General features: G+C 40.2%; 2 gene segments (V, D, J or C); both read left to right on the top strand.

Moving 5' to 3' along the window:
- The window catches only part of LOC132420437 (T-cell receptor alpha chain constant-like), a 220,774-nt gene that overhangs the window by 89,775 nt on the left and 115,811 nt on the right, over nt 1–15,188 (top strand).
- The window catches only part of LOC132420436 (T cell receptor delta constant-like), a 55,229-nt gene that overhangs the window by 17,077 nt on the left and 22,964 nt on the right, over nt 1–15,188 (top strand). The window contains 1 exon segment of the C gene segment in view: nt 435–442. Within this exon segment, the coding sequence occupies nt 435–442 (8 nt within the window).

The raw sequence follows: 15,188 nt of genomic DNA, 5'->3' as shown, positions 1-15,188 counted from the left end.
CACAAGTAAAACCTGAGTTATCACGAAGTACCAAGTAAGTAAACAGATGGCGGCAGGGAAACTTTTGTTGGGTAGAGTTAGCTGGGAAGAGCTCTTGGAGATGAACCTTGAGTTGGTCCTTGAAGATGCCACAAGATCCACCCTGACTGGAAATATTTCAGAGTCAAGGAATCTTCTCTCTGACCCAGTGCCTCTCCTCATCCCAGAGCAAAGGCACCACTTGTCCCCACCCACTTACACTATGTGTTTTTGAAAGATATTTCCTAGGAACTAAGAAAAATTTCTGTTCAATCAGAGGATCAATCAATGTGAATACCACTATCTGATCTGAGAGTTGACCAGTCCTGGGCTCTCTTTCACTCTTCCCCAGACCCTGCATATGTTCAATGCTAATTAATTAATCCCTTCATCCTGGGATTACAATCACCAGTTAGCACACCAGGTCCAATTGCTATTTTTAAGTCCACAAGAGAAAAAGTGATGAACAGTGGAGGAAAACTGTACCTATGCTTCCACCCAGATTGTCCAAAATAACTGGGCTTATGGCTTAAAGGATAGAATACATCAGCTCAATAAAATAAAATCAAAAGAGCCCATTTCAGGGAATATAAACAATTCACAAATATAACACTTTTAATGAAATTCTCATTTTTAGAGCAGAAACAGAACATGTCTTCCCTGGGTTACATATTTCTAAAAGAGCAGATTCTTTTAGATATGAATTTTTCAGCATCTAGTGATGGTTTATAACATTTCTTTCTGGTATAGCGGAATGGAGGCATTCACAGTTACAGGAAGAAGAAATGTGACTAGTTTGGGGCTTCACATAAGAGAAATCATGCAGAAAAAAAAAATACTCCAAGCCAAAAGAAGACGTTTTAAAACATTGCAAAATCTCAGATTACTTGCTGGTTGCAATGGGAATATGAAACTTTACAAAGGATAGAATTTTCTGTCACCATCTTATCCTAGTGATCAATCTTAGCCTCATCAAGTCATTAGGTCTATCCTGACATGATGCCATACACAGGACACAACCTCCTTTACACAGTGTTCCTGCCAGAAATAAACAAAGCCTAATCCAACCTTTAGTTCTAGCAGGACACAAGGGAGCTAGAAGAACAAGTTAAAGGATTCCACAAAGAAACACCTAGACAAATCCAGAAGGTGAGACATTCTACAGGACAATAGGCTAGTCCCTTCAATAATCAATGTGATGAAAAGAAAAAACAAGTACAGTGGAGGGAAAGTAGTAGGAGAACTATTACAGAATAAAGAAACTTAAAATGCTTAGCAACCTAATTAAATGCATAGTCTTTGATTAGATTCTTGTTTTTAAAACCCCTCAGCAAAAGATATTTGGGAAGAAGTAGGGAAATTTATCATGGACTGGCTACAAAATGATTTTAGGGAATTGTTTACTTTAAGTGGAAAGTCATAATATGGATATGTAGAACAATATTCTTCTTTTTAAAAAAATACATGCTAAAGCAGATAGAAATGAATTGTCATGGTGCTTGTAATTTATTTTTAAGTACTTGACTGAAATAAACAGCAAATATGACAAACATTAACAATTGTTAAATCTAGGTGGAGACTATAAAGATACTGATTCTGTTCACCTCTCTTTTGTAATGTTTCAAATTTTTGTAATAAAATGTTTTTAAAGTTTTCATTTCTAAGTGGCCAAGAAGGCTGCAGCAAGTTTAAGCAGTGAAAAAGTGGAAAACCACATTTATTGAAAATTAGCATACATTTTAAGAATACTGCTCTGCTCAAAGAAACCCTGAACCTGTAGGTATTTAAACAAATTAAAACTGTATGTTGCTATGACATATTTCTACAACAAAAATGAATCTGCTACTGAATACCTAGGTAGTATAAATAAGAAAACACCAGTGATGATCTTGCACATTTTGGATTATTCTTATTCAAGAAATAAGCATAAGTGGTATATCTTAAAATCACTGCCTTTCTAGATAATAATAGCTCAAAATCCAGTCTTCCACTTGTGTGGGGATGGGAGAATGCCAGACTTCTACAGATGTACCAATGGCTCCAATCAGTGGATTGGCAAGCTCACTTCTCCTTCAGTTGGGTAGGCATTACAGAGAAGGTAAGAGAAGATTTTGACAAAAGCCAGTGTATTGGGGACCACCTGACTGAGGGGAACTTGACCAGGTTAATCCGTTCTTGGGGCTTTATATGGGTCCCAGTTTAAAAGCCTGGCCTTTTTTATTTCCAGTCCAGTTGCTAAGTATATTGCTTGACCCCTTAACCATGAAAGCCAAGCCAGTCTATTCCTCCTCTTTACGGTTTTGCCAAAAACTCAAGTCACAATACTAACTACCTGTCACTTAAGCAAGTAAACATTATTTTTAATGGAAAGGCTGAAGTATCACCACAGAAATATAGTATGGGTACTGAACATAATGTGGTCAGACTCTGGGCCTTCCCTGAGCCTTCCCACTGTCCCCAAAGCACCAACTTCATGGATCCAGCATCTGAGACACTGAGTACCACCAAGGAGAACAAAGCACAGGCAGAGGACATACAGATCCATGGTCTTTGACTCTAGAGTTTCCACCAAAGTATTTAGGACAATTTCATCTTTTTTAAGGAATTGGAAAGTCACTGTTCACAATGGCTTCTGACCACTTATTCCTCCATCAGTCAAAGCATATGACATAACTGATCTGCTAATCACTAGCAAACAAGAAGAGAGTGGTCAAGCAGTAGAGAAAGCCTGGGTTGACTGCTGCCATTGCAGCTTTGGCAGCACAAACCACATGGATTAAGACAGTGGTTCTCAAAGGATGGTCCATGGACCTCTAGGAGTCCAAAGACATTTTCAGGGAGTTTCCATGAGGTCAGAACTATTTTCATAATAATATCAAAACAATATTTGCTTATCCTAGTGTTGACATTTGCCTTGATGTTGCAAAAGCTTTGGTGGGTAAAACTGATGGTCCCTTAGCATGAGTGAAGTCAGTGGCCTTGATTCTGTATCAGTGGTCATTGTATTCTTTGTTGGTACGTACTTGCAGGGCAAACAAAGCCAATTTCACATAAAAATGTTACTGACTATATTAATTGGCTAGGGCTGCCATAATAAAACACTACAGATTAGGTGACTTAAACAACAGAAATTTATTTTCTCACAGTTTTGAGGCTAGAAATTCAAGATCAAGATTCCCATAGAGCTGGTTTCTCTTTGAACCCTCCCTCCTTAGCTTGGAGATGACCACTTTTTCACTGTGTTCTCATGTGGACTTTCCTCTATACATGCATAGCCCTTGTGTCTCTTCTCTTTGTGTGTCCAAATTTCCTCTTCTCATAAGGACATCAGTCAGACTGGATTAGAGTACATTGTAATACAAATCAAATGGCGCCATTTAAACTAAATCATCTATTTAACAGCCATATCTACAAATACAGTTATATCATGAGATATGAGGCATAAGGATAATTAACATATGAATTTGAGGAGGACATAATTCTGTCCATAACATTGAAAAAGCAGTGAAACTATTAATTTTATTAAATCTCAACTCTTGAGTATATGTCTTTTTAGTATTCTGTGTGACAAAAGTGGAAGTACACATAAAGCACTTCTGCTGCATTCCAAATTATCATATTATCTCAAGGGAAAACATTTGTGCAATTGTTTGAGTTGCAAGCTGAACTAGCCACTTTTTCCATTCTTTTTACTTGAAAGAATGACTGACAGACAAATTATGGGTATTCAGACTTGGGTAGCTGTCAGGCATTTTCTTGAAAATTAATGAACTGAGCCTGTCACATCAAGAAAAATAATGGATCATTGTTGCTAATAATAAAAATATAAGCTTTCAAGCAAAAATAGAGTTTAGGGAAACTTGTGTCTGTCACCATGAGCTGTATGGCTCACCAGTATTTAAATACTATTCTGATTTTAAAATACTGGTGGTCATATTAACTCCTGTGATATATTTGATATTGTATAAGAAATATGTCAACACACAAAAGTTGCCTAACTCAGTGAACAAATTATTTCCCAAAAGACCAATGGATAATCATTCAAAACTATGCATAGATGAAAGTGCCATCCAAAATGCAAGCTAGACCAATGGACTTTAACGGAAAAGAATAGGAAAAGCCCATTAGCATGGTTTCTGATTTCACAACGCAAATAACCTACTTTTTTGTACTACACATCTGTGTGAGGCCAGGTTTTGCTCATATATTTCACCAAACCAATATATTGCAATACATAGGAGGCATAAGCAGACATGTAAATCTAATTGTCTTCGCATAAGCCAGCTCTACCCTGATGGTTATTTGAAGACTATGATCAAACACCTTTAGTATCTCCCATCCTTTGGTCTATATTCTCCAAAGTTTTCTAGCTGTTCCTCCATGTATGTGGTTTGAAGTCTTTTCAACAGTCTGTTCCACCTTAAAAAGCACACACACACACAGCCTAGTATTCTCCTTTCAATAGACTGCAGTTTGTCTATAACCCTCAATGAATACATGTCAATATCAGGAGCAGGGAGTAGAGATAAATAAAGCAAGTTCAAAGTCCAAAATCACAAAATTAAAAGCTCTAGGATGCTCCTGTCCAATCCCTATTTCATTTCTTGGACTGGCATCCCATAAATTTTCTCCAAGTCCTCTGAGTCTCCAGGCAGGAAGCCTGATCCCACCCAGGACTGGACAACACCATGGGAAACTCAGTCCCCTCACACCATCCCTGTCCTCTAGTCCCTTCTGAGAATGCACTTGTCTGGCCCAGCCTCCTTCCAGGAAGAGGTGAATTTCAGGATGAACCCAACCTCTGCCTGCCCCTCCCCTTTCTCACAGAAGAGCATCTCATACAACAATGCAAAGCTACAGAAAGGAAGAAAAGGCCGGGCTGCCCAGGCCATTCTAAGGCCACTCCAGGGAAGGAGACCAGCTGGAGGACTGAGAGGATACCCAGACACTTTCAAATGACAATGTCAGAACAGAAGACCAAAGACTGGGCATTTGCTTAGTTTATCAAAAGAATATCACTGGATTAGGAATTGGAGTATTGATTTCTTGTATGTTTCTTTAATTTGGGTGCCTTGGCCAGTTGTGAAACCACTCTGGATCTTTCTAGACTCCTTCATTTGAACACATAGTGGAGCAAATATATGATCCTTGAGGGCTCTCCCAACAGTGACATCCTAGGATGCTTCTCTAGAGGCACAGTCCATGCTAGATTACTCATGTTAGTGGAAAGAATGTGATTTAACTACCCCAAACATGTAGATAACATGGAACTCATTTCTCTTTGGCTTTGGAATATATTTCATGGCTTGGAGAAAATCACAACAAATATATCTTCATAATGATGCTTAACTCAGGCCAATGTTAAAAATCGAATTCTTTACAACTAATAGTGCTGTGCTCTGCTAATCAAATATAAGGTAGTATTTCACAAGACACCTAGGGCCAGAGAGAGCAAGGGACTAGGAATTGGGAAGATGTAGCTTCTGGCCATGAATCTGACACTTCCTAGCTCATCCTCTCTGAATATGAGATACTCCATCTTAAAGTGGATTCAGAAGACACTTTCTGAGCACTAGTTCATTGAGGTACTGTGCTGGCCTAGTGGACACAGAGATGAACAAGACAAACTCCTTCTCTGAGACCACAGGAAAGGGGTTTTGAGTGCAGGGATAGAGATAAGCACTGGATGCCATGAAAATTGAAGGGAAGGGGGTGCATCTAATCCAGTGCACTGTTGGGCAGCCATTTAAGACTTCCTAGGGAAGAAAACAGCTAAGCTCAGACCAGTAAATCAATAGGATCTAAGGAGGTGGGTTAGGGACAAAACTGGGGAACTGAAGAAGGAAAGGGCATTTCAGGCAAAAGCAATCACTTGGCAAAGGCAAAGAGGTATGAAAGACCATGGAGCTTTCAGGAAGCAAGTTGTTCAACACAGCTGAGTTTAGGGCAGCATGTGGAAAAGGATAAGATATAGCCTAGGAAGGCAAGCAAAACCCTGTACTCCAAGCCATCTTATCCTGAGGATAATGGGGTGCTACAATAAATTTCAGCATGTAATTTCATAGGTCAAGCCCCACAAGGCTTAGCATCTTTATTAATCAGGTATTTCTACTGTGATTATTAGCTATAACAAACATTCACAAAATCGCAGTTGCTTTACAACAAACATATATTGCCTTTGCTCATTGGTCAGCAGGCCAGCTGGACTCGGCCTCAAGTTGTGGGCTGCATTCAGGGCTGCTCTACATGTCTTCGTTCTGGGACCCAGACTGAAGCAGCAGTGACCCTCTGAGCACACTCTTCTCACCTCAGAGGACAAAGGTTCAAGAGTGCTGGCAGAAATCCATGATGTCATGCCATGTGGAGCCTCAGCCTAGAACTGGCACTGTCACCTCCACCCACAATCTATGGATCCATGCACGGCCACGCTCCAGGTCAGTGGAGTGGGATGTACACCCACCTGGAGTGGAGGCCCTGCAAAGTCCCGTGGCAAAGTCCCTGGATGATACTCCTGGTACAGGGAGGAGTGAAGCACTGGGAAACACAGCAGCTGCATTCTCCTCAGGATTCAGCACCCCAAAACTTTCTGCCATGGCCACAGGATTGTAAGATTCACGGCCCCAGACCCACAAGATTGCAGAGTTTAAGTGTTGGTTTCCTCGAGATTTTAATTGCCTTTTCATTCCCAACTTTTTTGTTTCTTAAAGCTAGTTCCATTCAAACCAGTCTCTGATGGCTGCTTGGGAAAGTCTGTGCACCAGCACTAGGAGGGAGTCAGTGGGCCTCACAGGGGTGCATCAGAAGCCGAATTTACTATTCAACACGCTAACCACCCACCTGTTGCCATTTCAAAGACTGGCACCTAAACCAGCCATACTCAACCGTCCAAGTTCAATGTTTTATTCCCAACTGGCCTCTCCCCATGAGGTCCACATTCTCCTGCTCTCTGCTCAAGCCATCCGTTGTTACATTGTCTGTTACTGAGAAAATAACATTTCTGCTTCTCCAGTTTTCCTATTCATTCTTTGAGTTTTTTAATCAGCAAAAGAGTGTTAGACCATGTGTGTGGAGATGATGTTGCTTGGAGTTCACGGGGCAGAAATACAGTTGTATGGAGGGTGGGAAGGAGTTGTCACAAGATTATAAGGAAAATTGTTATACTTAAATTAAGCCATGGATTTAGATAAGATCCTCCAAAGAAAGTGTGAAGATCAACCTTTTTTCAATCCTGCTCTCTCTTGATAACAACAGCAACAGAATTCACACTCTCCTTTAATGGTTAACATTCCATGAGGGTACTTTCAATGACTCTAGTGTATCTCTTTATTTTCATAATAATAGACACACAGATCAAAGGCTAACCAAGACCAATGTGTTGAGATCACCAAAGTTTTCAAAAAGGGTATGATGATGTTAAAAATCACAAGTCCAACAAGAATATAAATAAATGGCATGGCCTGAATTTGGCCAGAGCCACTGCACCTAGGTTCACAGGTTGTGTCTGGCACAAGGACCCTCGGCCAAGGGGACAAGAGGGGCTAAAATTCAGCTCCAGCTCTGCTGTCCCTGGTGAGGAGCTGCCTCAGCTGGAGAAAGGGAAGCCTTTCATAAAGCTCACAAAGGTGCCTTCTGTTTGCCAAGCTTGAACACTAGGCAATGCCACTGCATTTCCCCAGCGGGTTGCCCTTTCCAAGTCACACCAAGAAACATATGGACTACTGGCCCTGAATTTAGCCAAGAGCTAGTCAATGGAGAGGATAAAATTCTAAGTTTATATGAAAGCCTTTTCGGCTCTATAACACCCTCCACGTGTAAAGTAGGGCAGGCAGAGGTGATTTGGAAGCAAAGCACGTGAGAGCAGAAATTACATTGACCACAAAACTTTTCTGCCTACCTACAGCTTATAGAACCCAGTTGAGACATTCAGGTCTGACAGACTCCTCTGTGGGAAACCATCTGAGAGGAGACTGGCCAGAAAGCACAGATAGGAGAAGATGTCATGATTTCTGAAAGTCCATTCTAGTTGCAAACTCCAGGGCAGATCCCAGCAGCAGGGCAGAAGAGCCTGAGAAAGAAGCACCCAGGTGAGCCTGCTCTGACCTGCAGCCAAGACTCTGATATTGCTGAAGCTTGACTTGGAGAAAAATCCTATGACGGGTGTTCTCAGAGGCCCCATAGGACAAAACCAAGGGGAGGTTTTTGTAAAGCTCTGTAGCACTGTGGGTGGGATTTACGAGCACATTGCTACAAAACCCACAGAGACCTGTACAGAAACTGTAGGGGCAAAAGTGGAATTTCCCCCTGAATTCCTCATCCTGGCTACCATGACTATCAGACTAATTTTCCCATGACTCCCTGACTGAACTCCCACAAAATACCAGCTGCCATTTTTGCTTCACATAAGGCATCCAGTCCCAAGTTCATTAAAATGTTGTAACCGATATTCTGATGGAAACTTGCATGTTCCAAACTTAAATCTGACCATTCGTTAAGCAGGGAATTTCCTGCAAATGTTCTATCCTATTTATATTTTCCAGTGTTTCCTTTCTAAAGCTAACTCCCAAAGGGCTTTGCTATGCTTTCCAGTTTCATCACAAGGTCAATGTACAAGTTAATTTTTTAAATTTCTTCAGCCCAATAGGTGCCTGGAATAACAGAGAAATGGAAAGATTTCCTCTTCCATTTCTCTATTATTCCAGGCACCTATTGGGAGCAAAAAGCTCAAGCTTGGACTACCTTGGGACCTACAACAACCATAAAACGTGCTCTTGGTGTCACTGTTCTAACAGCCAATTACTCACTCAGTTTCTTCTGCAGCGTTTGTTCCTTAGTATCTTTTTCTAATCTTGATACTTAGGCCTCCACTTTATAAATTCATATTTCCTTCTTTGACATCTACTCATAGTGTTGATAGTCTACAAAATTTCCACCACTCATTTCTTCCTCCCAGCCTCCCTCACCCTGAGCTTTACACCTTCCAACAATAAACTTTCCCAGAACATTAGTATCTCAACTGAAAAATGACGCAAAACAGGTCCCTTCCTATTCCGGTTTTTTGCTTCTCAGTCCTACCCCAACCCATGTAGGACTGGAAAGTTAGGACCACCTTCCCCGTTTGTGGACATTTTCTCAGAGATCTGTCACCAGAGCAGCATTTGGGGCTGAGTCCATGATACTATAACACTTGAAGATGCCTGACTCAGAAAGACTTGCAAGTTTGTACCTAAATTCAGGTCCAGCTACTGTATCACTGGAATTTGCCATTGGAAAAGGTGGGCTATGTTCGTACCGCTCCTTGAAAGTCCCAGAACTGAATCTCAGATTCTACAGGATATATGGATGTATGAAGCTCAAGTGCACCAGTTCTATGGACTGTGATGGGAGCTGTCCAGATCATAGGCCTTCAGTGGAAGAAGGAAACATTGTCACCTTAAAAAACTCCAACTCTCTCGGCTACTTGTGTTCTCTGATACCACACCTCATTCTACCATTTATGTTAGATCAAATCTACTGAAAAATAAACTGGACAAAGACATAGTCTTTGCAAGTCTTCAGACTCAAAGTAAAGTAAATGAATCTGACTCCAGAGTAAAATCTTTCCCTCTCTCTAGCACAGAATCCAAGAGCTAGGTATAAAGCAGGTCTTTATGCACCCTATTTTTACATTTGGATAATTCCTCCCGCTTCCTGTACAAAGGTTTTACATATGGAGAATTCCGTGATGAAAATGGAGACTCCACCCTACATACACTAATAACTCAACTATCAGTGTAGAATGAGTGTGTAAAGGGAAGACAATTTTGTACTAAGATTATTTAGCTTCTATTTACAGATGAAAAACAATAGACACTTTCTTCCTACACTGGCTTTCTCTCTGGATAGAGTGTTTGCCATTGCTTTTTGGCTTCCACACCCCAAGCCATCTGTTCTCCACCACATCTGGAGGAGGATCTCCTGGTTCAGCATTGTTGACGCCATCACACTGATCCCAGAAATCAGACCTAACTATATACATTGGCTAGTAAACCTGGAAAAGCCCATATTCTAAGATAGAGGTGGAAAGTGGTGAGATGGATGGAACCTGGGTGCTGGGAAACTGCTCAAGGCCACTGCTGACTCAGTCTTCTCACCACCCACCTAATAATGTCTTCCTTATGAGGCACCAGAAACCCAGAATAACCACATTCTGTGGTTCCTGTACCCCCTGACACCCCACATTTGAGTTCCTTTCCTATTCAGAGAACAAAAGCTGCTGGCTTTGAGCCAGTTCACAACAGATGTGGGGCACAACCACCAACTACCCAGGAAGCATTCACCAGGGCAGGGCATGAGAATCAGCTTCTCAGAAAGTCCCATACTTGTGATCCCATCAATCACCTGACACCTGCCCAAAGAGAGAGACTGGGAGACTTTCTCCTGAGCATCTTCACAGATTTAATGCTTCCTGTTGAGAACTGAGGATCCTGAGTCATGACTAAGTTTAGGAGACTGAAAGTTAAGTGAATTATTGGAAAGTAGTTATTACAACTCTACAGGTACCATAGAAATGCCTGCAGATCTATCCAAAACTTTGATACAATGCCTTCCTAAATCACTGACCTTACCCATCTCACTCTCTGAATCCATGAGGTGATCACATACTGGATGGGCTTTCAAAGCTGTGAGCAGAAGGACCTTTCCTTTCTCCACATGCAGGTCAATGGGGCTGGAGATACTGCTCCTGAGAATGTTATTGCTAGTTTGTGCCAGACCTTACAAGGATGTCCTTGTACTGCAACTCTCTGTAAGAGACTGTATCCTGGCTTTCCCTAAGTCTGTAGATTTCTTTTACTACTTTTGTGACCCAAGAAAATAGTCCCTTCTGTGGACTGCCTACTTCATAAAGCTAAGAAAAATAGGAAGCATATGGACAAAGTATAAGGAAATACACAAAAACATTAGTACCAGGGAAAATACTCTTGTAGACTCGGAGTATTTAAAACTTGAATTGATATTAACCTTATCTCCGCAGCAAATGTAAAGGTCAGTATTAAAATGTGTATTTTCTCAGTGTCTCTGAAAGAAAATATGAGAATTCATGGAGTACAGAATCTTTGAATCCTGCAGTTTCCACACCAATAAACAAAAGTGCTTCACTGTAGCTGGAATGATCCAAAGCCTTGGCAGTAGCTAAGGGAGGCTGCAGCTGCCAACCCTCTGCAAACTGTAAAGTAGGTCATCCACAGCTCCTTGTTCTCATCTTTCTGGGCCTTTTCCCTGGACCCTCCTCCCCATCACATCCCTCATATGCTTCTATTCTATTCCCTTCAAAACCTGGTATCAAGAAATGACCTGAAACTAGTTCATACTAATTTAGGGAAGAATGGAAATAGATGGAGGCTTTAGGTTTTCTAAGTTTGGGGTGGGAGGGAGGGAACATTGTATTTAATAGATATAATAGCCATGAGCTAAAGACTAAAGCAACCGTGGCAGAATTTTCAAAGCTTGAGGACACTGCCCAAAACGAGAGATGGAAGTTTGTTCTCTCCGTGTTTGGAGATTCGGTGTGGATCAGACAAAGAGAATCTGGAGTCTCTAAGCAGGCACTTCTATTCTTGTGTTCAGAAAGAGGTCCAGAATTGTGGCCAACAGAAATATAAAATTTAAATGTGTGTGACTTAATCTAATAGCAAGAATAGTTTTCCGTAGTTGACATTATTCAGCCAAGAAACAAACATCCTTATCAGAGAGTGAGTTCAGGTGGATGACTACACTAGGAAGGTTGTCTGCATGGTTGGCAGATAGAATTCAATGACCTGAGTTCTTTTCTCCTTAAAATTCATTACAATATTCCATGTCGAAAAAAACTCAACTGACACCTAAAAGCAACTACAGTTACTATTTGGGTATATTCCTTCCCAGTTTTCTTTTCAAAGTACATACTCTCTATATGTACTCATACTCCATATACACAATTCATCTGTTTTAACATTATAAAATCAATTCCATATATTTTTATTTGATACTTTTAGTAATCAGTTTTTTTTTTTGGTTTTTGTTTTGTTTTGTTTTGTTTTGCGGTACGCGGGCCTCTCACTGTTGTGGCCTCTCCCGTTGCAGAGCACAGGCTCCAGACGCGCAGGCTCAGCGGCCATGGCTCACGGGCCCAGCCGCTCCGCAGCATGTGGGATCTTCCCGGACCAGGGCACGAACCTGTGTCCCCTGCATCGGCAGGCGGACTCCCAACCACTGCGCCACCAGGGAAGCCCAGTAATCAGTATTTTTAATGAGCTACATTAATACTGTACTTAGGAACCTGCTATGGATCAATCAGTTCTTGTGTGATGGAGAATTTGGGCAACGTCTACATTTCTCCTATTGTAAAAACTGCTTTAAGGAATATATCCATATGTGACATTTCCATTATTTAAAATTATGATATGTATATATGATGAAAACTTTATACATACATATAACTACATGTACATAACTATATTTTATGTATATAGTATATTCTTTGTAATATAAAGTAAGTCCCCACTCTTCCTCAACTAGATTATTGAAAATGAGGGTTACCAAAGTTAGCAGAAGGAAAGAAATCATAAAAATCAGATCAGAAATAAATGAAAAAGAAATGAAGGAAACGATAGCAAAGATCAATAAAACTAAAAGCTGGTTCTTTGAGAAGATAAACAAAATTGATAAACCATTAGCCAGACTCATCAAGAAAAAAAAGAAGACTCAAATAAATAGAATTAGAAATGAAAAAGAAGTAACAACTGACACTGCAGAAATACAAAGGATCATGAGAGATTACTGCAAGCAACTACATGCCAATAAAATGTCCTGCAAGAAATGGACAAATTCTTAGAAAAGCACAACCTTCCCAGACTGAACCAGGAAGAAACAGAAAACATAAATGAACCAATCACAAGCACTGAAATTGAGACTGTGATTAAAAATCTTCCAACAAACAAAAGCCCAGGATCAGATGGCTTCACAGGCGAATTCTATCAAACATTTAGAGAAGAGCTAACACCTATCCTTCTCAAACTCTTCCAAATTACAGCAGAGGGAGGAACACTCCCAATCTCATCCTACGAGGGCACCATCACCCTGATACCAAAACTAGACAAGGATGTCACAAAGAAAGAAAACTACAGGCCAATATCACTGATGCAAAAATCCTCAACAAAATACTAGCAAACAGAATCCAGCAGCACATTAAACGGATCATACACCATCATCAAGTGGGGTTTATTCCAGCTATGCAAGGATTCTTCAATATACGCAAATCAATCAACGTGATACACCATATTAACAAATTGAAGGAGAAAAACCATATGATCATCTCAATAGATGCAGAGAAAGCTTTCGACAAAATTCAACACCCATTTATGATAAAAACCCTGCAGAAAGTAGGCATAGAGGGAACTTTCCTCAACATAATAAAGGCCATATATGACAAACCCACAGCCAACATCGTCCTCAATGGTGAAAAACTGAAAGCATTTCCACTAAGATCGGGAACAAGACAAGGTTGCCCACTCTCACCACTCTTATTCAACATAGTTTTGGAAGTTTTAGCCACAGCAATCAGAGAAGAAAAGGAAATAAAAGGAATCCAAATCGGAAAAGAAGAAGTAAAGCTGTCACTGTTCGCAGATGACATGATACTATACATAGAGAATCCTAAAGATGCTACCAGAAAACTCCTAGAGCTAATCAATGAATTTGGTAAAGTAGCAGGATACAAAATTAATGCACAGAAATCTCTGGCATTCTTATACAGTAATGATGAAAAATCTGAAAGTGAAATCAAGAAAACACTCCCATTTACCATTGCAACAAAAAGAATAAAATATCTAGGAATAAACCTACCTAAGGAGACAAAAGACCTGTATGCAGAGATTTATAAGACACTGATGAAAGAAATGAAAGATGATACAAATAGATGGAGAGATATACCATGTTCTTGGATTGGAAGAATCAACACTGTGAAAATGACTCTACTACCCAAAGCAATCTACAGATTCAATGCAAACCCTATCAAACTACCACTGGCATTTTTCACAGAACTAGAACAAAAACTTTCACAATTTGTATGGAAACAGAAAAGACCCCGAATAGCCAAAGCAATCTTGAGAACGAAAAACGGAGCTGGAGGAATCAGGCTCCCTGACTTCAGACTATACCACAAAGCTACAGTAATCAAGACAGTATGGTACTGGCACAAAAACAGAAAGATAGATCAATGGAATAGGATAGAAAGCCCAGAGATAAACCCACGCACATATGGTCACCTTATCTTTGACAAAGGAGGCAGGAATGTACAGTGGAGAAAGGACAGCCTCTTCAATAAGTGGTGCTGGGAAAACTGGACAACTACATGTAAAAGTATGAGATTAGATCACTCCCTAACAGCATACACAAAAATAAGCTCAAAATGGATTAAAGACCTAAATGTAAGGCCAGAAACTATCAAACTCTTAGAGGAAAACATAGGCAGAACACTCTATGACAGAAATCACAGCAAGATCCTTTTTGACCCACCTCCTAGAGAAATGGAAATAAAAACAAAAATAAACAAGTGGGACCTAATGAAACTTCAAAGCTTTTGCACAGCAAAGGAAACCATAAAGAAGACCAAAAGACAACCCTCAGAATGGGAGAAAATATTTGCAAATGAAGCAACTGACAAAGGATTAATCTCCAAAATTTATAAGCAGTACATGCAGCTCAATAACAAAAAAACAAACAACCCAATCCAAAAATGGGCAGAAGACCTAAATAAACATTTCTCCAAAGAAGATATACAGAGTGCCAACAAACACATGAAATTATGCTCAACATCATTAATCATTAGAGAAATGCAAATCAAAACTACAATGAGATATCATCTCACACCAGTCAGAATGGCCATCATCAAAAAATCTAGAAACAATAAATGCTGGAGAGGGTGTGGAGAAAAGGGAACCCTCTTACACTGTTGGTGGGAATGTAAATTGATACAGCCACTATGGAGAACAGTATGGAGGTTCCTTAAAAAACTAAAAAGAGAACTACCCTATGACCCAGCAATCCCACTACTGGGCATATACCCTGAGAAAACCATAATTCAAAAAGAGTCATGCACCAAAATGTTCATTGCAGCTCTATTTACAATAGCCTGGAGATGGAAACAACCTAAG

Source organism: Delphinus delphis, chromosome 2 (genome assembly GCF_949987515.2).
Source record: "Delphinus delphis chromosome 2, mDelDel1.2, whole genome shotgun sequence".
NCBI lineage: Eukaryota > Metazoa > Chordata > Mammalia > Artiodactyla > Delphinidae > Delphinus > Delphinus delphis.
The sequence above is the reverse complement of the archived record's forward strand: the minus strand, read 5'-3'. Positions and strand labels throughout refer to the sequence as shown.